This window comes from Camelina sativa, chromosome 12 (genome assembly GCF_000633955.1).
Source record: "Camelina sativa cultivar DH55 chromosome 12, Cs, whole genome shotgun sequence".
NCBI classification, from domain to species: Eukaryota; Viridiplantae; Streptophyta; class Magnoliopsida; order Brassicales; family Brassicaceae; genus Camelina; species Camelina sativa.
In genome coordinates this window covers 4,748,165-4,769,712 of record NC_025696.1, presented here as the reverse complement: position 1 = coordinate 4,769,712, position 21,548 = coordinate 4,748,165, and the positions used below count along the sequence as shown (strand labels likewise).

Here is a 21,548-nt window from a genome sequence, read left to right as displayed (position 1 = left end):
AGCCATATTGATTACACGTCCAGTGCGCATATGTGTTCCATTTATGTCCTGGTTAATGCTTACCTTTTTTAACTGATATTTCTCCTGCAACCTTATTTTCAGATTAAGGATTTAGACTCCATTACGCTTGAAAATGCTCTTGAATTATTACGCTATCCTCTGACACTGGTAAGACTAATATAAAGGTTAAAATTATTGCATTTCTAGCTGGGCTATTTCAACATTTTGAAGTGCTGACGACTTGGTGTGTGATTTTTGACCAGGGAACCCACCCTGACGATGGACAGCTTGTGCAGTTGAGGCTTAGTAAATCAGGTTTTACTGTTAAACATCGCCGCACGATGGCTACTGTTCCAAAGGTATAGTTGTTTACTGTTGTATGATACCTTCTTAGAGTATGATATAGGTAGAATAAGAGATTAAGAGGAGTATTTATTAGGAGATGTTGGTGCTATATTGATATGGATATAAGGTATCCACAATATGCTAGGATCTATTGTTTTTCTATGTTATGAAATGAGTTAAAGCTTTGTCATTTTCATTGAGGATAACTTGGTACTTCGCAGAACGTGGAACCAGGTGATGTTACTTTAGAGAAAGCAATAAAGCTCTTGAATGGCAAAAATGCAAGAAAGAGTGGCAGACCACTTAATAAGAGTATCCCGTCTGACGAAGAGAAAGGAGATGAAGAAGTTGTGGAAGCGATCTAATCTAATCCACAGCGTGCCGCATGCGAATAAACAATTGGTTCGTGAGCTTTACATGGATGGAGAAGAGCATTAGCTTTGACGAAGACTATTTTATTCTTTTGGGTAATCAGAGTAATAATGGTAACAGAAAAGATTGGACATTGATGTAAAATCATTACACATATATTAATGATATAAAAGTATCCATTCGTTTATGATTATGGAAGTTTGGTATTTTGTGTTATAGAAGTTGGCTTTTATATTAGAGAAGTTGCAGGAAAAAAAAAGTTTCATCATTGAATTTCCTCAATCCTGAGCTAGATGGTAAGTTAACTATAATCATTTGTACAATCTAAACATTTTCTACGAGGGAAAGACACTAGTATATTATACAGTGAGCATGCAAATTTACTTGGGCGTTTTATTAGCATGTATACCTTTTAAGGTTAGGTGTAACTTCAGGTGGACACATGGATTACTGATTGCAATTGACACATGGATTACTGCAATATTGAATCCTCTTTTCTTGTGCAGATCAGTATGTCAGTCACAACAAAACGTGAGACTTCGGGGGTTACCGAGGCCTGGTGACAGAAGCACCATTCATCTATTCCTGCAAACGGATATTGGAGAAGAAGGCGAGTTTGAGTAAATGGATTCGAGTTTGGAATGCATATCTTATTATTGGTTTATCAGTTCTCACAACTTGGGGGAAGAAGTTTGACTAACGGTGGGGGTTGGTCCGGGGCTGTTAATGACTACTGCAGACTGGGTTGATTCTTCAGCAAGCACTCGTAATCTGTTGAGCTCTGGCAAGATAACTTTGGAAAGATCAGGTCTGTCTTTACGCCTTATCTCTGCGCATTTGAGAGCCAACTTGGCAAACTCTGTCGTGTCTTCAAGAGGCCAATCAGACACAGCAGGATCGAGCAAATCTTTTAAATTCCCTTTCTCGAGGGCTCTTTCGACATAATGAGTTAGACCCATAGGTGGTTTTGCTGTTATTAACTGCAGAAACATAATGCCTAGCGAGTAAATATCAGATTTCACACCCAGCATACCCGTCTGCTGATACTCTGGGTCGATATAGCAAAACGTGCCAGCAGTTGATGTCATGCGGTATTGTGTCACGGTGTTTGCGACAGATGCAGGGACCAGCCTAGCCAAGCCAACATCAGCAACCTTGCTGACAAAGTTGCGGTCTAGTAAGATATTTGCTGGTTTGAGATCACGGTGAACCAATGGTTCTGGTTTAGTCTGGTGGAGGAACAACAGTACAGTGCCGATCTCTGCTGCAATTCTGAATCTTGTTTGCCAAGAGAGGGCCGGGCTGTCTCCTTGTCTGAAAAGACGGTCTTCTAAACTCCCATTAGCCATGAACTCATACACTAAGCATCCACATTCGGGGCATGCTCCAAGCAGAAGAACCATGTTAGGGTGCCTCATGCTGCTTAACACTTCAACCTGTGTTTAATTGATAAAGAGCACTTGATTAAAGTCAGATACCAAGAATGAGCCTGAGGGGTTAAAAAATTTTCAGAGACTTCACCTCTTGCTGAAACTGTGACCTGCCTTGAGCTGCATCTGGGCGCAAAGCTTTCACAGCCACAGGTGTGTGATCCAGATAGCACTTGTAGACAGGTCCATAACCGCCTTCTCCGATCTTGTACTTGTCATCAAAGAACTCGGTTGCATCTTCAATCTCCTCGATGGAGTACTTTCTGTATCTGACTTCTGATTTTGCTAAAGCATTCACGGCTTTTGTTCTTGCCTCTGATTCCTTGAGAGCTTTCATTTCTGCATTGACTCTCTTTCGGGACTCGATCTCAGCAATCCTCTGAGCTGCTTCAGCAGCTTCCATTGCTGCTTTGGACTTTGCTTTTTCCTTCTCGGCAATGGCTAATGCAGCTTCCTCTGCAATCTTTGCCTCTTCGAATTTCCGTTCTTCTTCTAACTTCCAGCGTTGAAGCTCTGTTGCCTGCAGGTTCAACAATTCGCTTTTGAATCCTTATTGTAGGAACTGAGAAACTAAAATGATGCAACACTACTCAAACTATTATACCTTATGTTTTGCTGTGAGAGCTTCCTTGCAAGCTGTACTGTACATTTCCATTGTTTGTTTCAGCTCCAGTTTAAGCCTCCTCATCTCAGCCTCTACATCATCCTGGTTACAAATCTCAGCCATAAAACCTCTTGCATCTAGCAGTTCCTAGTAAGTAACCCGAAAAAAAGAGATTCATAGATTAGTCTTACCACTCCTTGTGAAGCCGATGAAAAACTTTCATTCTCAAACGAGCCTGTTGAGAAAGCATTTGGTGAGCTTATATCCATTGACCTCCGTCCAATTGTCATCGACTCAAAGCTACCATAGTCTACGTCTGAGAAATTTGATAGCCTTGGAGGAGTGCGGTTTGGATCCTGATTGTCATACAAAGAAAGAGAGGTGCGCTCAATGCTTGGTCTTCCAGAGCTGTTGAAGGATAGGTCAGAATCCAGGATTGATAGGTCTCCATATGATCTCCCATTCAAGCCTCGTCTAGTGTATGGTGGCCTGTTTCAACCAAGAACTTTCATCGTCTAAGTCATGATTCCCTGAGCGTGTCAAATGAAAAACAAGAGTGATATGCACCTGGAGGAATCTGATTGATCGTCAAGGGATCTGCGATGCGACTCAAATGACTGTCTCTCAGCTACCGGATACCAAAATATATTAATAAAGTCAGAAAATTTTCAGTATTAGTGAAAGTGAAAGTGAAAGAAACGCTTAAAAAAGCTTATTTTGTTTGTAAACCTCTTGTGTTAGTTGGTGCAGGCAACGGTGGATGTGGCTTTAAGCTAGCCTGTTGAAGCTGCATGCGTAATGGAGAAACAGAGGGCGCAGCACGAGAAGCTGTTTTCTTTGTTGAAAGCTTTCCTTTGGTTATAACATAAACCGTGCAAAAATCAGGTGCAGTCTTCGTGATGGTTCCTGGAATATCCAAAGGTTTGTTGAACCTGCAGAGTCAATAAGACCCAAGTTTTGACATCTGATCCACCATTTCTGGTCAAAAGATTTCACAGCAAAGAGAATAGATTAAACACACCTGAGAAAGCCACCTTTTGAGGAGGAACCAACCACCAACACCTCAATGACGACCTGATTTGCATATTCGACTAAAGCTTTCGCCACATCTGATTCCTCCAATAACACATCTTTGCATTGTATCTGAACAAGTTCCATTTCAAGAAAGCACATAATAAGAGACAGAGCGGAGTTAAATTTGTCTCTTGTCTTATATTACATAAGATTAGAGACTCACATCTTTACGTGAACAGAGGCAACGAAAGGGAAGGAACAACTGTTTATAAGAGCCTTCTGGTTCCCCACACACCAATGAGGAATCACCATTTGTTTGGCTCATTTCTGAAAGAGACAAACCCATCAGTTACCGAGAAAGGAAACAAGACACATAAAAGAAGCATAAGGAACCAGAAACAGAGAAGATATAGGTTTTTACTAGCAGAGTTTGAGTTAATAGAAGGGTTTGAAGATAAAGAGGAACCCCGAGGCTTGACATGTACGAGGACGACGGTTTGGCCTTTCTGCAACAAATTATCAACAGCCCATTTCAGAGCAGTTTGGCTGTTTTTGTCTCTGTCGATAGCCACAGCAACCACTCCATCAGTGCCAAATCCTCCGTCTCTGTCCCTCCTGTTCTTCGCCATCCTAATCGAAGAGCACTACTCAGAGAGATGTCAATGGACAAAATATATGGGTCTGTTTTCTTTAAGTTGTTGGGTGTTGTCTCCTTTCTAAGAAGATCCGTTTGATTGTTCTTGGTCTGTAATATTGGTAGGAAGGGAAAGGGGAATGAAGATGAGAGAGAGAGAGAGGTTTCTATAAAAATCCATTGACTCTGCTTCTCTCTCTCTCTTTCTCTCTGTTTTGAGTGCCTCTCCTTCTTCCTCGCCTCTCTTTACTCACATTTCACGTCAAATATGTTATATAGTTTACCCACAAACAGCTTCTTTTCTTTGCACGCAACAATCTAGAAGATGTTACTAAAAAGTTAGATTACATGCAAATGAAAATTATATAATTTGACTTTTGTTTGAAAAATTAAGACTTTATTTTTCAATCTATACTAATGTAAATATAGATATTACTATTGTCAAAAAACGGAATAAATTGTACAAAAAGAACATACAATTACAAATAATATTGATTCTAGTAAATTCCTAACTCTGTTTTTGAGTTTTGCTTGACAACAACAACAACAAAAATGAAGAAGATAGTAGGTGGTGTCTATTGACTTTCAGAACATATCAAATCTTCTTTGTGTTTACTAATATTACAAACTATAAGTCATTCAGACAAATCTCGACGACTATCTCTTTTGCTAAACCAACGATGCTTCTTGTTCTTCCACGCATGTAGGATGAAGATCATAATCACAAGCATCGCAAGAAAACGCCCAAAACCTACCTTGCTCCTTACAGAAATCACACACATACGCTTTCGCCATATCCAGCTTTAGCTCATGTTCATGCTTCTTATCTTTCACTTTCTTTGGAAACGAATCACCTTCTTTCTTCAAAGAATCTTTTAACTCAAGAATCCTTGATTCTGTGAACGGAAAACTCCTGGATCCATACAACGATACCATCTCTCTCGCGTTTGTGGTCACCGTTTTCTCTTCCGGTCCTATGATGACCAATGCAGGTATGAGTTTGATGTTGAAGATTCTACAAAGATCTTGTCTTGTTCTGTCCTCATAAGGTATTGCAAGCCATGGCATGTTGGTCATGTTGATGTTAAACTCTCTCGAGTCTCTGTCTGTTGAAATTAAGATGACTTCAAAGGAGCCTTTTTCTGTGGTCGCAAGCTCATTGTACACATCTATGAGCTGAGAAGTGAAAGATCGAAAAGGCGGACACCAGTGTGCACCAAAGTACAACCCTATGGTCTTGCCCACAAGTTTAGAAACTAGCACCTGCATAATATTCAAAGACATACATAATCATATTGGATCATTTTGATCAGACCAGACATTTGAAGTCTACAAGTCAGTTTTTCTTACCTTACTTCCATTTCTGGAAACAACGTAATTTCGGGACTCGTGTGTAAGGAGTTTCTCCAACTGTCCTCCAACGCGTTTGGAGTCATCGATGGCTTTGAGTTCTTCTTTTCTCTTTTTAGTAAAAGGAAATGCCTCAGGACCATAGTCTTCTACTAGACCAATTACATCCTCAGCGACTAAGATATCATCTGAATATAGAGGAACCAGTGACGGGATACGAGAAATTCTGTACTTGTCCCTTAATTTGTTGAGTACACTTAAATTGAAAGGAACTGCGAGCCATGGCATGCACCAGAAGTGTTCATAGAATAAAGTCATATCATGATCAAATGAGACAAAGATGATCTCGAGTTCTTCTCCTCGATTCTGAAGATTTTCGTAGAGTTTTACCAGCTCTGGAGTGAAGTCCTTGCAAGGCCTGCACCAGTTTGCAGAGAAGAAGAGACAAATCGTCTTCCCATGAAGATACTCCAACGGCACCTGATTGAAATGATCTTTTAGTTTAGTATGAAGGACCAGACCAATATATCAAAATATATTACGATTTAATAACGAGAGAGCATAAGCGGTACCTCTCCACTATGCGACAAAAGGAACTCAATCCCTTCAGTTGCTAGTATAGAGTAAAGATCATCACTTTCAGGAAACCTAACTTTGTAATCAGTTGATACTGCCATTTAAACTGCAACACCACTATGCTCTTTATACTGCTTCTGCTCAGAAATCTAAACCAATACGAGAATCATCAAGAACAGGTCCCTTGGCCTTATTGTAGGAGTACATGTTATCAAAAACGGCTCAAGCAAATTCCAACTCGAAAAGCTTCTAAAGAAATGAGCATGTGCGTTGTAATTAAGTAATACTCGTGAAGACTGAGATGTTCTACACAGCTCTACAGTTAAACCTGAGTTATTTTTTTCTGGATTACAAAACCCTAAAGTCCATCATCATGAACATATGAGATGATCAAACATACAGTTATATCAAGACGAGTTTCAAACATTAGAAACCCAGAAACAAAAGTTGGAAGGAACATACAACTGAAAACAAAAACTGAAACACAGACTATTTATAACAGGTTTTACAGACTATGAACTATATCAGACGACCACCTGTTGAACAAACGAAACTCAACATACCTGATACCAGAGAGATCGTGGTATAACCTTTGATACGAGGAAAACTAAACAGAAAGTAATTTCAATACAGAGTAGATTGTAACAAGATTTCTACGCAGATCTTTTTCCTCTCGGTTGATTAAGCTTGTAAATTCCAAGAAAAGGGGATAAAGAAAAAATGGGGACAAGGAAATATAGATAGAAAATAAAATAAAAAAGATATAAACTTTATTAAGGTCTCTATCAAACGAACTAGCAAAAGTAAATCAAAATATCCTCAAAAGAATATACCATCTACAAGGTTACCCAATATCTAAAGCAACAAGCATGTGAAAACCATTAATTTTATATTCTTGCTTATCTCTACACTGCATCAGAAAGTGGACAAGTTGAAGAAGAAATGGACTAAAAGACATTCTTTTGCGTCTGGATGATAACAAAATAGGTGCACGAATATAATATTCACAAAATGGGAAAAAAGAGCTGAAAACAAATCAACAAAAGAACAAAAGCTTGAAGCTTACAGCTTACTTAACTCATCAATCATATCTGATAAAACTATGAAAACAAAAAAAGAATTGAATGCGAATAACCCTGGCAATAAATAAAAAAAGAAGGGGTAATTGTCTTTACCTACAAACAAAGACACATACTTTGCTCAACAAATATCAAGAAAACAAGAATTAGATGAAGAAGAAGACTAGTTGCCTTTTCAGTTTGAAGCTGTTACATGAGCGGGAACTCCCCAGTCATAGCTCTTGAAGAACGATGATCACCTTCACTAGCAGTAACGTATGAAGATCGAACACTCTCTTGACCTCCACTTGCATCTCTATCAACCTCTTCTATTCGATCAACAGCCTCGTGAATCTCAATCCTCTTCTCAATATCCCAATCACAACATCTCAACCCAATCTTGAGCAGCTTCAACATTTGTGCTTCATGTTCTTTCCCTGCTTTCATCTCCTTATCAAACACATCAGCTGTCCACTCCGTTCTCGCTACAGACTCAACCCAAGCAGCTAACTCATCATCAGCACCTTTCCCTTGCCTGAGATAATTCGCAGGAAACTTCCCTGTCAGAATCTCAAGAATCAAGATTCCAAGGCTCCACACATCAGACCTCCTCGAAGTCCGATCCTGCTGAGTGAACTCAGGTGCTTTGTAAGCCACCATGAACTGCTGTGACTGATCCCTATTCACCACCGGCACAAGTGCGTAATCCGTTAAGAGAGGCTCGAAGTTATGGTCAAGCAACACATTGGATGATTTGAGATGGCCATGAGGAAGATTCAGATCAGGAAACACTCTATAGAGATAAGCCAACCCTCTTGTAACTCCTCTTACAATCTTAAACCGAATCGGCCAATCCAAAACCACTTGATCTGGTGTTCGATTAGCTGCAAAACAAATCAATCATCAGATGAAAGATGAACAAACAACCAAACAAAACAGAGTAAAGTTTCAATTTTTATACCATGGAGGAGATTAGCGAGGCTTCCATTAGGAATGTAATTAGTAACGAGAAGCTTCTCTTCTTTCCTATAATAGAAAGATACCAAAGGAAGAAGATTAGGGTGAGACAATCTTCCAATCTTCTTCATATGATCGTAAAACTCCTCTCTCCCGATATTACTCATAAACCTAAACCGTTTCACAACCACCGCACGTCCACTCGATAAAGCCGCCTTATACGACGATCCAAATCCGCCGCTTCCGAGAACCTCCGCCGACGCTCGGAGCATATCCTGAAGCGTGAACTTCTCTTGATCATTCCTGACGAAATGTAGCTTCCGTTGATCTCCTCCTCTCTTGTCTTCTTCCGCAGACTGAGTTCCGACTGATAACGCTCCTGATGTTGCTGTTGAATCTCGCTGCACAGCTTCGTTGGCTAGCTTCCTGTAGACTTTGGAGTCCTGAGAGCTCTTCTCACTGTATTGTTGCTCGGTTTGTCCGTAGACTGGGGGGTGAACGTGGACGTGGCCGTGGCTTTGGTCTTGGTTTTTGCCTTGACGGCGGCTGAGAATGCAAACGGAACAGAAAACAGTAATGAGGACGATGACGGCGAGGACGGTGAGGGCAAGGAGAAACACGGTGAAGAACGGCGGACGAGTGTATCTGCACGGAAGCAAAGGCGCTCCACACAGCCCCTTGTTTCCTGTTTTTTAGGCCCAACCCACTTTTAGAATTAAACATCTTACGTAGCCCATTTCTTTTTAGGCCCATTAATAATTTAATTCGAATTATTTTTGTTAATTTAATAAAATCATTTTTTTAAGGACGTCAAAAGAAGCAATAATTCCATATTGTAACCTTTTTACATGCAAAACTAAACGTGCTCACTACTCACAAAAGACTCCAAACAAAACCAATCAGTTCAAAATCTCCCATGGATTGTGATAATTAGATTAAGTTACTTCTTAAATTAATTAGGCTTAAAAAATCATCGCCGTGAAAGATGATCATGTTAATTAATCAAAGAAAAAGTAACACAGAAATGAAGATGATGATCACCTGAGAAGAATGTAGGATTCATGAGGCCGAGAGTAAACGGAATCCGACCTTCTAATCGATTATTAGCAACGTTAACGGTAGCGAGATTCTTCTGTTTAAACGCCGGTAGTTTCCCGGTGAACATGTTGTTCTCAAGATTCAGCTCAGTAAGCTTCGGCAATTTCCCTAACGACTTGGGAACCTCACCGGAAAACATGTTTCCTTCAAGATGAACCTTCACCAAAGACTTCATTCCATCGAACAAATCACCGTCTACCTCGCCAGAGAACCGGTTATGCGCGAGGTAAAGATGCACAAGCGAGACAAGTCCATTGAGTCCACGTGGCATCTTTCCTTCGAAATGGTTACGCATAAAGCTGACGCTCCTGAGACCACGTATTGACCCGAGAGCCTGTACGTCAAGCTCCCCGGAGAGGCTCATGTTCTCGAGACGGATAGCGAAAACTGAGCCGTTCGAACACATCACTCCTTTCCATTTAGAGTTGCTTCCTTTTGCTCCGGAGCAAGGTGGTTCGCTGGAGTCCCATCTGCCGAGTGCTGTGGCGTTGACGAGAGATGACTTGAACTTCAAAAGAGCATCAGCGTCACCCTCACCGGATGTAGTAGTAACGGCGAAGCAGCAGACGGCGATTAATAGCAGAGAGTATACGGTCGAGAACTTGTCATCACGGGTCATTTCTATGAAAAATATCGAAATTTTGGGGTTTGAGAAGAAGTGTTAAGATTTATATGTCCGAAACTGTTTCATTGGATTGGTAAAATGAGATGAGTTTTTTTGCCGGAAGAAGGATGGAAGGACGGCTGATGGTGAAATGACAGCAAAGGTCAAGCACACAATCGTTTTCGCCTACAACGTGGAACCAAGTACGCCTGTGTAAGCTTTTCCATGGTGTTCACTCATACGATTTTGTACTAATATTATGATATTATCTAACTTGATTACGTGTGTTTCGTATGCCCGTGTATTTGACTTTTGTACTAGATTTATAAATTCAAATTCTTGAATTAAATTACTTGTTTTTTTTGTAATAAATGTTTTAATAATATAACATGGAAGTGTTGTCAAAAAAAACATTGTACAAATTTTATGAAATTCAAATATATTGCCATTCCACATTATTTATTGAGCTAATATCACTAGTTGATAATTTTTCTATTAAGTAGTCTAAAATATTGTTATATATATACACTCAATCCAAAAAATAGTGTACTTTAATGGATTTTCTTTAAGATACATAAACTATATCCATATATATATGCATGGCTTCAAAATTCATGCAATTTTGTTTTGGTTTATTAATTTGTTTTGAAATGGTTCCAACTAGAACAAAACTGTATAAAAAACTCATTCCTAGTCCCTAAGCATATCAAGACTCCATGGCCCAATGGATAAGGCGCTGGTCTACGAAACCAGAGACTCTGGGTTCGATCCCCAGTGGAGTCGATGAAATTTTTTTACTCTAATTTCTGCCAGATTATAGTACAGTACCAGCGTTTTCATTCACTACAACACTGCCAGATTTATAGTACCAGCTTTTTCATTTACTCCAAACTATATTACGAGTAGATCAGCTCCAAATAGGCAAATGCCTTAACATTTTTACAGCTGAATGTTATTCACTTGGATTAAACTTCACGGAGCCTACCAAGGGTTTTAACAATTTCACTCAGACAAGCAATAAGCTCGTCTCCTTGCTGTTTCACATACTTCAACTTGTCCTTGATACTAATATCATCCCCTGTTTCATTGTCCTTTGCTAGATTCCTCCCGACTATCGCATGTATCAAGTCGATTTTATAACTAAGCTTCGCTTCCGTCACTTCTACATCCTCTTCTATGTTCATTGGTTCCTCCTCTTCTTCATCTGTTGATATTTCTTCCGCCGGCTTCTTCTTCTTCTCCTCCATGGTTTTGTTCTGATGGGGATGCGCTGCTTTTGTAGGTTTCTGTTGAGTGTATTCCTGGACTCTGTATCTCCGTGGCTCTTGTATCTTTGTCTTCTGTGGCGGGATCTCCTTGGTAACCGTTGCTCGCTGTCTTGATCTTTTTGATCCTACATAAGCTGAGTTTCACAGCCAAAGTGATTCCGAGGGGTTAGCAAAGAGTGTCTGTGATGACTGATCCGTGTAACATCAAATGCAGCAGTTCACATTTATGCACCTCTATTTACCATAAAGATAGTGACTGACTACAAATGAAGTCTGTCTATGTGCTATTTGTTCTTAATAATTTATAAAAAAGGCAAGAGAAGAATAGTGTGATGTACCTGCAGTGATATCAACAACATCATCCTCTTCCGGATCACTATCAGACTCAGTTCCAGCTTTGTCATCTTGGATCATCACAACAGCACTGACAGCTTCAAAAATCTCGTTATCCACAGTCCCCGGGAGATTCAGTAACTTCCTCTTCTCAACACTAAGAGACCAATAAGAACGAGCACTGCCTTGGTACCGTGATTCCCACTGCTTGATCAGATTGTAATCAGACAACAAAGAATCCCATTTCCTCCTGCATTGGTTGAGAGTTCTGCGTACATCCAAAGCGTTACAGTTCTCTGAGATCATCGTCCATTTCTGGAAGCTGGACAAAGCATTAGAACAATCTGATTCAACAGCAGCAATCTCATTCACGAGTATCAGACACTCTTTGACTGTCCAGTCTGGAGCAACTTGAGACCTCAATCTCCGTGAACCTGAAGTTCCTTCATCCATCCTATAACAAAAGCTCACTGCAAATTTGGTTGGTTAACCTTGTAAATATATATAATCATTCAGCTACACACATTTAACTACAACAAAAAATTGTAATTTGAAACATTAAACACTCTTTGCCAAATTGAACAATGACCAAAATTATTTATATAGTAGTGAAACTAGATCGGACCTTAAACAAATAAACAATGTGAATTCACGTCAATTCAGGAACTAAACACATACAAAATCCCCAAAATTGCAGCTAGATTTTTTATCAACATTGAAGAATAAAACAAACTTGAGTGAGATTTGAGCATACGAAATCTGACACGAAATTCGAAACAAGAATCCAGATGCATACGAGGATTACTCAAAACTGGCCAAAGAATGAGTATCAAAAATAAAAAAATTCAACAGAGAGAGAGATGATTTGAGAGTTTGAGCAATTACCAGATCGTCGGAAACTGACACGTCGACGGCAGTAGAAGACGACGAACAGAGTTCGATGATATCTGAATTAAGTGAAGCCGATGCAAAATATCATGTTGTATCTTGTCAACAGGCCCAAATATTTTTATTTTGATTTTTCGGCCCAAACTATATATTATCAATTTTGACTTCGGCCCAAACTATGATGATAGTCATATTGTTTGACGGAGAAAGTCAACACAAGAACCTCTGCAGTGTTCAGAGGGTTTCACCTGGAAGATAATTTGATCCATATCTGACAATTTCCGTTTGAAAGATATTTTAGAATTTGCCTCCTCGGAATCTGTTAAATGGCGTGATTTGCGAACAAACAGTCATGAAAAGATGTTTAATAAATTAGTTATTTAGTCTAAGCCCCAAACATATTATAGTATTTGTTTTATGTATAGTGACGTTGGTAATATTAATGTATGTATATGCCTTTGTGTAACAAATACATTTTCACACTTTGTTCCCTCAACGATCAAGTTTCTACAAAATACGTTTAAAATTAGCTTAGAAATTTTTTAAATTTTTAATCAATTTTGTCTTCAAACTGTTGACTTATAATGTTTAGAAATTAATTAGCATCCAAAATTATCTCTTTGGCTTCATAATGTTTTTCCTTTTCGTTTCGATTTATATTAGGAATTTTTTTTTTTGTAGATTTTGTATACTAGTAATGAGTTTCCAAAACAAAAAAAAAAATCAATTTCAGTAGAATTAGATTCCCTTATTTAGAGGATAATTATTTTTTTTGTTTGGGGAAAGGCCAGAAACAAGCGTCTTCACCGGCCAGTCACGTGACGAATGGAAAACGGAACAGACAAAAAAGTCTGAAGAACTAAAAAAAAAACATGCGTGGCATGAACATTACATACGGTTCGGTCTCTCCATCTCTCTTTCTATAAATGCTCTTCTTCCCACACATCGCCTCCTCCTCCTCCTCCTCATTAGAATACATATCTAGGGAAGCAGTAGAGAGGAAGAGTCTCAGAGAGAGAGAAGGAAGGAGAAAGGAGCTGAGTGGTCTCATTACCATTACCAGCTCCGTACGAACCTGAATACGACGTCGTTCCTTCGACCTTTTCTCTGTAATCTCTCTTCCTCCTCCTCCCACGAGTTTCTCAGCTTTTCTCGGATTATCTAGTCTAACTAAAAGAGGAGATCTTTGTCTCACGGTGGGATTGATTTCTCTCTTCACGCCAGATCGTGCTCCAGGGTAAAAAGTTTTGATTTTTATTCTTTATTCCGCATTTTGGTTTAGGTAGCTTCTGTTGCCATCTTCTCTGTGTGGTGTTTATGTTTATTGATTGAAATCCAAGGAAATGTTCTTACTGTTCTGTTTTGATTATATGATTATTGCACCAAATCTGAATAGACAAAAAGTCAATCCCTTTTTCCCCTTCTTTCTATAATTTGGGAACACATGTTTACTAACTGGGTTTTGTCTTTGTTCCAAATGTTTGGTGATTCATGTCTTTCTTTTACGGTTTCACCTGCAATAGAAAACTGAAATCTCATAAGCTTGCATAGAAAAATTCCATCTCTTTGCAAATTGAAAGACAAAAAATAATAAAACATTTGGGTCTTTGGTTTTTCTGAGCTGTCCTGAAGAGAACAAACTGAGCTTATCTATTGACGTTTAAAGATGATTTAACACTTGGAACACTGGTCCATTGTGATTTGTCTTAATTGTTTGCTTCACATGTGTTTTTAGCACCTATCTTGTCTTTACATGTTGGTCCTTTTTTCTCTGGCATTTACCTCCACAAAATCTTGATTTGTGTCTTAATCTTATATTTTGTCCTTATTAACTGCAGAAAAATGGTGATGTGGGTATTTGGCTATGGCTCTCTTGTGTGGAACCCAGGATTTCACTACGATGAGAAAGTGTTAGGTTTCATCAAGGGATATAAACGTGTCTTTGATCTTGGTAGTTACTATTTCTTTTGTTGAGATGAGATAACAATTTTGTCCCCTTGCTTATATAATTGAATTATCTCTTCTTCCCATTATTGAAGATTGACTGATTAATTGATTAATTCTCCTGTGTTTTAATTTGGCTTGATAGCTTGCATTGATCATAGAGGTACACCTGAACACCCTGCAAGAACTTGCACACTCGAGAAAGCTGAAGAAGCCATATGCGTAAGTAGCAATCCTTACGTGTATATGATTTAAGAATCTTAGAGTCTGTTCTTGAGGCTTGCTTAGTTACTCATACATTCTTCTTTTCTTACCAACAATCCAATATTTTTCTTGACAGTGGGGTGCTGCATTCTGTGTCCGCGGTGGCCCAGAAAAAGAACGTCTGGCTATGGAGGTATGTTTTGGCGTCTAAAAACTAGATCGCATGATGTTATCATTGTTCAGGTCTTTGTGCTGATCTCATTCTATTTTCAGTACTTGGAACGTAGAGAGTGTGAATATGATCTCAAGACATGTGTAGACTTTTACAAGGTGAGTCACGACATGCCTGAATCTATTGAATAAGCCTATTCTCTTATGCTACTAATTGACCTGAATATTTTCTTCTCTTAACTTACACAGGAAGATGATCCCCTGAAGCCAGCTGTAACTGGAGTGATAGTGTAAGTTACTTAGAGGCTGTTCTCACATCCATAGCGCAGTATCTTTTACATTTCTTCTACAAGTCTTTGTGTTGTCATTCATCATGGATGCATTTTTTGCAATCTTCAGATTCACGTCTACTCCAGACAAGGTCTCCAACAAGTATTACCTTGGGCCTGCGCCATTAGAAGACATGGCAAGGTAAACACTTATCATAGCTTCCAGACCAACTTCTTCTGTTGTACAATTTATTTGCCAGATTCTTGTCCTCACATTAGCATGTTGATTTTTGTATACATTAGACAAATTGCGACAGCCAATGGACCATGTGGTAACAACAGAGATTATCTCTTCCTGCTAGAGAAGGCAATGCACGACATTGGTTAGTCCAACTCCCTTTGTCTTCCACAACAAGATTAATAATAATTAAGGGCTCGGGGTGTGCATTTGCACAGTTTTTTTTATGTCTTTACGTGAATTGAACATTGATAATCACTTTTAGTCTGCTCAACCCTTGTAGTCTCTTACGAGTCAAAGTCTAAAGAGAGACATTGTTTTTGATACCTTGAGCCATTTTTTTGTTGTTCTTAAACAGGGCATGAGGAGGATTATGTAATAGAGCTGGCAAACGAGGTGAGGAAGGTTCTTGCAGAGTCCTCAACGAAGAAGGTGTCACCGGTGAAGGAATCAATAGCGAGCCGTGTAGCTAACAAGTCAAAGAACAATGTCCCCACGGCTCATCAGATACTTCCTCATCATCCAGAAGCTGTTGCCACTACAATATAACTCATTGTCGTTTTCTTCTTAATTGGCTTTAGAGACGAGTGAAATCAGGTCGTTTGTTTTCCGAGCAGAGAGAGGTGTTTTAGTCTTTTTGTGTGTTTGGAACTCTGTTGCCTTGTGTGTTGTCCTAACGAGTATACTTTGTGCACCTTTTGAAGAAAATAAGAATATGTTAAAAACAAAAAGATTGAACCAAATATAAGTCACATTTCAACAAAACAGAATACAAAAACCTTTTTTCATATAGAAAACTCGATCACATCGCGTAGGTGAAAATATGACTCCTTGTCAGTGTCTTAAAAAGTTGCAACAGAAAAATAAAAATAAATAAAACAACTTTGAGGCTATTACGTATTGGGCTTGTATTAGGAAGGTCCATGACACCAATTAGATCATGGGCTTTTGCGTAAATCACGAATTTTATTTTATTTTTTTTAAAGGTAAAAAAAAGAGAGAGGCTCGACTTGGGGTATAAGCCAGTTAGTTCTTCTTCTTATTCAAGCTTCTTCTTCGCATCAGTCATCACCGTAATCTGACTCGCAAAACTCTCAAACTCTCAAACTCAGGCGATTCGATACGTTAATCAGAAGTTTCGATATCTCCAGCGATGGATCTCAATCTCGATGCACCGCACTCCATGGGGACGACCATCATCGGCGTCACTTACAACGGAGGTGTCGTCCTTGGAGCCGACTCGCGTACCAGCACCGGTTAGATTTCACCCTTTTCTACTCTTCTAGGGTTTTATTCCCTGTTCGTTGAGCTTTGTTTTCTGTTTCAATTTGGAACGGAGAGTAAGTTGTAATCGATTCTACTATTTGGGAAATTTTGAGAAAGCTGATGAAATTGGGATCTGTTTTTGAATGAATTACTCGCGCAGGGATGTACGTAGCGAACAGGGCTTCTGATAAGATCACTCAACTCACTGATAATGTCTACGTCTGCCGCTCTGGATCGGTATTAACCTCTCGCTTTGTTGGATCTATCTTTCTAGGGATTTCAATTTTGTTTTTGTTTGACCAATTCTGTGGTGACTGTTTTGCTCGCTAGACTTCTTATTGAAACTCTTTTGCTTGCTGGGTTTCTTACTTGGATGTTTTATTGTTCAAGATTAACTTGCTATTTGGTTATTAAAGATGCATTTTACTGATAACAACAAGCTCTCTTCTCTTGTACACTTTGCAGGCTGCTGATTCTCAAGTTGTCTCTGACTATGTTCGCTACTTCCTTCACCAGCATACGTGAGTGTTTCGTTTGTGCCTTGATTCTACGAAACTAGACGGACTTTGTACTAATGTTAACTTATATATATCTGAAGATTAAATATTGCGTTTGCTTTTATGGTTTGCAGAATTCAGCAGGGGCAGCCTGCAACTGTAAAGGTTTCTGCCAACCTTATCAGGATGCTCGCTTATAATAACAAGGTACAAGTTTGCTTTAAAGCTTGCAGTTTCGTGTGGTTTTCTTACCACCAACTTGTACTCATAGTAGTTGGGAATGTGAATGTTGGAGGAAACATGCTCTGCAGAATCACTGATAACTTTTGTTTGGAAGTTTGACCATGAGATACATGACAACTTGCTTATGTTTTATATTGCTTTATTATAACTGAAGCTGAAAAAAATTGTGCTATAGAGAGATTGATGTTACATCTCAAACCTAGCATGCTAGTATTTATAAATCACTTGTTGTTCGTAGTGTTGGTGTAATGGTTGTCCTCTATTCTGAAGAATGAACATTTTTAATGGAAATCTAGAAAGTTACTGTATGCGGTGCTCCAAGACATATGCATTCTATTGTACGGTCATTCCTTGTTTTGATGAGATGAATTGTTGACTAACGCATTGTATGTCTTTGTTGGGCAGAACATGCTCCAAACTGGTCTCATCGTCGGAGGATGGGATAAGTATGAGGGTGGGAAGATCTACGGGATTCCACTTGGTGGAACTGTAGTGGAGCAACCATTTGCCATTGGAGGTAAAAACCATATTGTTATGTGTCTTATGACCTTTTGGTTTGAACGTGGCTGTATTCGATTCAGTTGTCATTGCTATTTACTTACATAATACTTGGCTTCTGTTAACAAGTAGTAGAATTGTGTGTGTTTGTGTAGGCTCTGGTTCGAGCTATCTTTACGGGTTCTTTGATCAGGCCTGGAAAGAAGACATGACCAAAGAAGAAGCCGAGGTAACTACCATTATATCTCTGCTTTTGCCAAACTCTCGCAAACCCCATTTGTTGTAACTGCTCCTTACTATTGTATTTTGCAGCAACTTGTTGTGAAGGCGGTATCACTAGCCATCGCCCGTGATGGAGCCAGTGGAGGCGTTGTACGAACTGTCATAGTAAGTCACCTCTCTGACTAAAATTCTCGGACGTGGGACTTATATAACCTCTTTAATGGAACGTAGATAACAAACTGTCTTTGATGTTTTTGAACAGATCAACTCAGAGGGAGTCACGAGAAACTTCTACCCTGGGGACAAGTTGCAGCTTTGGCACGAGGAATTGGAACCCCAAAACTCACTCTTAGACATCCTGAACGCCGCTGGTCCTGAACCAATGGCCATGTGATCAGCAAGGATCGATCATTATCTTACTCGTGGGCAAACATTTTAGATAATTTTCATTACAGTTTCCAGTGTCTTAAAAAGACTTTAAACGCTGTTGGAGGTTCTTTTGTAATGACCCGATCTGTCTTTTTAAAATGGATATCGTGTTTCTTATGGCTATGGAGGTTTTAATTTTAATTCCTCTGTTCTCGAAATTGATTTTTGAGTACAAGACAAACTTTATATGATGAATAAATAAATAAATAAATAAATAAAACATAATAATTACAACATTTTGTGTGCTTGACACGTGGCGGGACAATGGACACTTGAAATTCGTCTATGTCTCAGTCGCAGGAACTGGACGGAGTCGGAGAAACAGAGCAAAGATGAGTATGTTGTCAGGAGGGAAAGCTGCTCATGATCTCTTCGTCTATGGCAGTCTCCAGGAACCCGAAGTCGTTAACGCGCTTCTCAATCGCGTCCCTGACCGTGTCTCCGCCGTACTCTCCGGCTTGTGCGTTTCTATTTTATCTCTTTCGCACCCAATCTGTCTTAATTTTCATTTGTTTTGGATCCAATGGAATGTTTGATTAACGGAGATTGTGAGAATTTTCAGCCACAGGTTTAGACTCAAAGGCCGCTTTTATCCAACAATTCTACCGGACGGTACCGGAGAAGTCACCGGAAAGGTTCACTTATCATCCCTAGATCTCCATTTGTTCACATATTGGTAGACTAGGACAATAGAGTTAAATCCATAGAGAAACGTTAAGGCCGTTGTTCTTTTTGGAGAATTGTCATGCTGTGTAAACTCTTGATTTTGAGGTTTATCAGAAATTTGAAATTTGAAGTACTGTAATGTGTTTGTTCTTGTAGGTGCTGAAGGGAATCACAGATGATGAACTGAAAATGTTAGATGAGTTTGAGGATGTTGAATACGACAGAAAGGCTGTGGAAGTGGTGCTGACGGTATAATATTAATGTTTTGATAGGAACAACTACACTTCGTACATATTGGACTCTTGATGCCCTTTGTCATCTGCAGGATACTTCAGAGAAGCTGCCAGTCGAAACATATGTATGGAAGAACAAAGATGATCCGGATCTTTATGGAGAATGGGATTTCGAGGTTTGATATCTCTTATTATATATGCTTGCCTCATTGCTTTTAGAGTGTGAAAGGTATCAGTCTTTATAATATGTTAAACTGTGTTAGGAATGGAAACGACATGACAAGGAAGGTTTCGTAACAGCGACCAAGAAATTTCTGGAAGATAGGAGATTACCAGAAGCAAAGACGAGGATCGACACATTCAAAACGTTCTTTAAGCAGGATTCTGAGGATGGGAAACCTCTGGGTTCTTGATGATACTCTCTCTGATCTAACTGCTATGACTTTTGGTTCTTGCAGTTATATTAAAGTGATTGCCATTGCTTCATTTGAAATAAGAATTGTGGATCTATGCTTCTTGGGGAATTTTTAAATAAAAACAGAATGTTCATGACTCTTGTGCATGCAGCTACTAGCTAGACATGAATGGGCTTTGCATGATCATGTAATCAGATGATTTGTATTTTCATTGAAGCGTGACTGTTTCTTGTTTTGTTTACCTATAAGGGAAAGGGCTTACAGATAATTGATGCCTTAGAAAATAAGCATTTCCATTGTTTCTCTAGTTGTCTTTTAGCTCATAACTATGAATACCAATCTACTTAAACTTAAAGGCAAGCAGCACTAAATTATGAGTCATGGAGGTACAGTCACAATAAATTGTGTAAGTTTCCGAGGCCTATGGTTTTGTACTTTTGTTCATGTTAAATTTTCTTGCTGGATCTTGCTGTCTAGTTTCTTTTTTTATATAACCTGCACTTCCTTCAAGTTGCTCATATAATCACTACTCCATACAGTATCCTCGAGATCAGGTTCAGGGAGATGATTACACATGTATTATTATTGGGTGATTGCTTTAGATGGGCGCTAAGTCTCACTCAGGGTGCAGATGTCATGTGGCCTTTCCGTTTTATCAGATCTCACTCCTTAAGCTTTGACTTTGACCACCCCTTAATCCAGGTGAGAGAGAACATAAAACATATCATTCCATGAATATCTCCTTCTATCTCTCTCTTGAATCTTGATTGATTTTGGGAGGATACCAAGATCATTCCTTTTTGATTGTGCCGTACTCTCTTAGGGGATTAATCGTTAATTGCATGTGAGTTCAATAATGAAGGGTACTTAGTTTAGAGCAAATGTGTCTGTGATGCTATGATTCTGTTATTATAATCACGAATTAAGATACTTATTATAGCATTAGTTTCGGTTGTAAAAGCATAGGATACTGTACGTTGTTAATCTAAATTGTTAAACAACCACAGTCTCCACTTGATGATTAAATAGTACATTGCCGTAGGTACTCATCTTTTTACACTATTTTAATTCTTGTTAGTTACTCTATTAGTTTATTTTAAGTCTCTAATTACAATTGGCATAGCTGCAACATCAATACACATGGGGGTAGTTCCCGGAAAGAACGTAGGATGCATAGATATAGACACATGAACCTTTTGCTTTTTCTGTAACAAGACTGGATTGGGGACCTAAAACTGCCATATAAAGCATACTGGTCAAGTGTAAGTTAAGCGGGTATCGAACTTTTGGGATGCTCGAGTTTGCGATGTAGCCAGGAAAGTATGCTTATCTTTGCACCCACAATACACAATACTGGTGGGTTCATCCTTTTAAGTTGACTTGGCATTTTGGGTGGATATGGGCTTGGTTTCAACTTAATAGTTAGAGGACAAATGCAGATGTTGAGAAATGGATCTACTGGTGAACAAGAAGTTTGAATCTTTATCTCCATGATTCACTTTAGGGCAGAGAAAAAAAAAAGAAACAGAGAGGTTTTCATTGTTTGGTCTGTTTCAATGATCCGTTTGTACATTCCATTATTCAAAAATCTCTCTATCTCTCACTCTTTTTCTCATTGAAGTTGCATAGTACACAAAGTCCAAATCCCCAAGGGAAAAAGGGGGAACATGGGGAAGAGGAAGAAGAATGGATTAATGTAACAAGCAAATGAAAAACAAAAA

At 39.0% G+C, this 21,548-nt stretch overlaps 8 protein-coding genes and 1 non-coding gene across 14 annotated transcripts in view; 5 read left to right on the top strand and 4 right to left on the bottom strand.

Moving 5' to 3' along the window:
• The window catches only part of LOC104730175 (DNA topoisomerase 1), a 9,058-nt gene extending 8,154 nt beyond the window's left edge, over nt 1-904 (top strand). For 3 of the 4 annotated variants that reach the window (XM_010449298.2, XM_010449296.2, XM_019233989.1), the window contains exons 21-22: nt 264-359; nt 567-904. In XM_010449298.2, coding sequence (XP_010447600.1) covers nt 264-359; nt 567-710 — 240 coding nt within the window. In that variant the 3' untranslated portion in view covers nt 711-904. Of the gene's footprint in view, nt 1-102; nt 169-263; nt 360-566 lie in introns of all 4 variants that reach the window. The other variant, XM_010449297.2, reaches the window with a different exon arrangement.
• On the bottom strand, nt 943-4,560 carry LOC104730176 (U-box domain-containing protein 35-like). The gene is made up of 9 exons (XM_010449301.1): nt 4,187-4,560; nt 3,989-4,092; nt 3,773-3,894; nt 3,481-3,683; nt 3,319-3,379; nt 2,943-3,240; nt 2,752-2,853; nt 2,239-2,667; nt 943-2,153 (listed from the first exon to the last, which is right to left on the bottom strand). Exons 1-9 carry the CDS (start codon nt 4,392-4,394, stop codon nt 1,389-1,391), a joined length of 2,292 nt encoding a protein of 763 aa, XP_010447603.1. The 5' UTR covers nt 4,395-4,560; the 3' UTR covers nt 943-1,388.
• Nucleotides 4,874-7,260, bottom strand: LOC104730173 (probable nucleoredoxin 3). The gene is made up of 4 exons (XM_010449295.2): nt 6,889-7,260; nt 6,322-6,474; nt 5,750-6,229; nt 4,874-5,662 (listed from the first exon to the last, which is right to left on the bottom strand). The coding sequence occupies exons 2-4, from the start codon at nt 6,424-6,426 to the stop codon at nt 5,069-5,071; spliced, it is 1,179 nt and encodes a 392-aa protein (XP_010447597.1). The 5' UTR covers nt 6,427-6,474; nt 6,889-7,260; the 3' UTR covers nt 4,874-5,068.
• Nucleotides 7,368-10,085, bottom strand: LOC104730172 (probable LRR receptor-like serine/threonine-protein kinase At4g31250). The gene is made up of 3 exons (XM_010449293.1): nt 9,382-10,085; nt 8,345-9,025; nt 7,368-8,267 (listed from the first exon to the last, which is right to left on the bottom strand). The coding sequence occupies exons 1-3, from the start codon at nt 10,055-10,057 to the stop codon at nt 7,594-7,596; spliced, it is 2,031 nt and encodes a 676-aa protein (XP_010447595.1). The 5' UTR covers nt 10,058-10,085; the 3' UTR covers nt 7,368-7,593.
• On the top strand, nt 10,753-10,825 carry TRNAR-ACG. The gene has a single exon. It is a non-coding gene; the product is annotated as a tRNA-Arg (tRNA).
• LOC104730171 (trihelix transcription factor ASR3-like) lies at nt 10,863-12,755 on the bottom strand. 3 transcript variants are annotated; one of them, XM_010449290.2, is made up of 3 exons: nt 12,398-12,755; nt 11,649-12,113; nt 10,863-11,444 (listed from the first exon to the last, which is right to left on the bottom strand). In XM_010449290.2, exons 1-3 carry the CDS (start codon nt 12,435-12,437, stop codon nt 11,008-11,010), a joined length of 942 nt encoding a protein of 313 aa, XP_010447592.1. In that variant the 5' UTR covers nt 12,438-12,755; the 3' UTR covers nt 10,863-11,007. The 3 variants fall into 3 exon arrangements, with proteins under 3 accessions (XP_010447592.1, XP_010447593.1, XP_010447594.1); XM_010449291.2 differs by having other exon boundaries at nt 12,529-12,755; XM_010449292.2 differs by having other exon boundaries at nt 11,649-12,097; nt 12,529-12,755.
• LOC104730170 (gamma-glutamylcyclotransferase 2-2) lies at nt 13,430-16,100 on the top strand. Its single transcript, XM_010449289.2, has 9 exons — nt 13,430-13,768; nt 14,370-14,482; nt 14,621-14,697; nt 14,816-14,872; nt 14,953-15,009; nt 15,100-15,140; nt 15,250-15,321; nt 15,423-15,502; nt 15,716-16,100. Exons 2-9 carry the CDS (start codon nt 14,374-14,376, stop codon nt 15,904-15,906), a joined length of 684 nt encoding a protein of 227 aa, XP_010447591.1. The 5' UTR covers nt 13,430-13,768; nt 14,370-14,373; the 3' UTR covers nt 15,907-16,100.
• On the top strand, nt 16,371-18,653 carry LOC104717065 (proteasome subunit beta type-6). Its single transcript, XM_010449288.2, has 8 exons — nt 16,371-16,613; nt 16,784-16,860; nt 17,089-17,144; nt 17,255-17,327; nt 17,769-17,880; nt 18,017-18,090; nt 18,174-18,248; nt 18,346-18,653. The coding sequence occupies exons 1-8, from the start codon at nt 16,511-16,513 to the stop codon at nt 18,475-18,477; spliced, it is 702 nt and encodes a 233-aa protein (XP_010447590.1). The 5' UTR covers nt 16,371-16,510; the 3' UTR covers nt 18,478-18,653.
• Nucleotides 18,796-20,095, top strand: LOC104730168 (protein AIG2 A). The gene is made up of 5 exons (XM_010449287.2): nt 18,796-18,972; nt 19,075-19,147; nt 19,335-19,427; nt 19,504-19,587; nt 19,675-20,095. The coding sequence occupies exons 1-5, from the start codon at nt 18,845-18,847 to the stop codon at nt 19,822-19,824; spliced, it is 528 nt and encodes a 175-aa protein (XP_010447589.1). The 5' UTR covers nt 18,796-18,844; the 3' UTR covers nt 19,825-20,095.

Bases quoted from the DNA above. Each gene is read 5' to 3' on its own strand.
- LOC104730172 (XM_010449293.1), bottom strand. From the start codon at position 10,057: ATGACCCGTGATGACAAGTTCTCGACCGTATACTCTCTGCTATTAATC. The intron at 9,026-9,381 runs GTGATCATCATC...CCTAAAAAACAG, and splicing joins GAATCCTACATTCTTCTCAG to GAAACAAGGGGCTGTGTGGA. The intron at 8,268-8,344 runs GTATAAAAATTG...TTTGTTTTGCAG, and splicing joins CCTCGCTAATCTCCTCCATG to CTAATCGAACACCAGATCAA.
- LOC104730170 (XM_010449289.2), top strand. From the start codon at position 14,374: ATGGTGATGTGGGTATTTGGCTATGGCTCTCTTGTGTGGAACCCAGGA. The intron at 14,873-14,952 runs GTATGTTTTGGC...TTCTATTTTCAG, and splicing joins AAGAACGTCTGGCTATGGAG to TACTTGGAACGTAGAGAGTG. The intron at 15,503-15,715 runs GTTAGTCCAACT...GTTCTTAAACAG, and splicing joins GAAGGCAATGCACGACATTG to GGCATGAGGAGGATTATGTA.
- LOC104730173 (XM_010449295.2), bottom strand. From the start codon at position 6,426: ATGGCAGTATCAACTGATTACAAAGTTAGGTTTCCTGAAAGTGATGAT. The intron at 6,230-6,321 runs GTACCGCTTATG...CATTTCAATCAG, and splicing joins TTTTGTCGCATAGTGGAGAG to GTGCCGTTGGAGTATCTTCA. The intron at 5,663-5,749 runs GTAAGAAAAACT...AATATTATGCAG, and splicing joins TTTCCAGAAATGGAAGTAAG to GTGCTAGTTTCTAAACTTGT.
- LOC104717065 (XM_010449288.2), top strand. From the start codon at position 16,511: ATGGATCTCAATCTCGATGCACCGCACTCCATGGGGACGACCATCATC. The intron at 16,861-17,088 runs GTATTAACCTCT...TACACTTTGCAG, and splicing joins ACGTCTGCCGCTCTGGATCG to GCTGCTGATTCTCAAGTTGT. The intron at 18,249-18,345 runs GTAAGTCACCTC...GTTTTTGAACAG, and splicing joins GCGTTGTACGAACTGTCATA to ATCAACTCAGAGGGAGTCAC.
- LOC104730176 (XM_010449301.1), bottom strand. From the start codon at position 4,394: ATGGCGAAGAACAGGAGGGACAGAGACGGAGGATTTGGCACTGATGGA. The intron at 4,093-4,186 runs GTAAAAACCTAT...TGTCTCTTTCAG, and splicing joins TATTAACTCAAACTCTGCTA to AAATGAGCCAAACAAATGGT. The intron at 3,895-3,988 runs GTGAGTCTCTAA...GAACTTGTTCAG, and splicing joins GCCTCTGTTCACGTAAAGAT to ATACAATGCAAAGATGTGTT.
- LOC104730171 (XM_010449290.2), bottom strand. From the start codon at position 12,437: ATGCATCTGGATTCTTGTTTCGAATTTCGTGTCAGATTTC. The intron at 12,114-12,397 runs GTATGCTCAAAT...CCAAATTTGCAG, and splicing joins CGAATTTCGTGTCAGATTTC to TGAGCTTTTGTTATAGGATG. The intron at 11,445-11,648 runs GTACATCACACT...TGTGAAACTCAG, and splicing joins TGTTGTTGATATCACTGCAG to CTTATGTAGGATCAAAAAGA.
- LOC104730168 (XM_010449287.2), top strand. From the start codon at position 18,845: ATGAGTATGTTGTCAGGAGGGAAAGCTGCTCATGATCTCTTCGTCTAT. The intron at 19,148-19,334 runs GTTCACTTATCA...TTGTTCTTGTAG, and splicing joins CCGGAGAAGTCACCGGAAAG to GTGCTGAAGGGAATCACAGA. The intron at 19,588-19,674 runs GTTTGATATCTC...AAACTGTGTTAG, and splicing joins ATGGAGAATGGGATTTCGAG to GAATGGAAACGACATGACAA.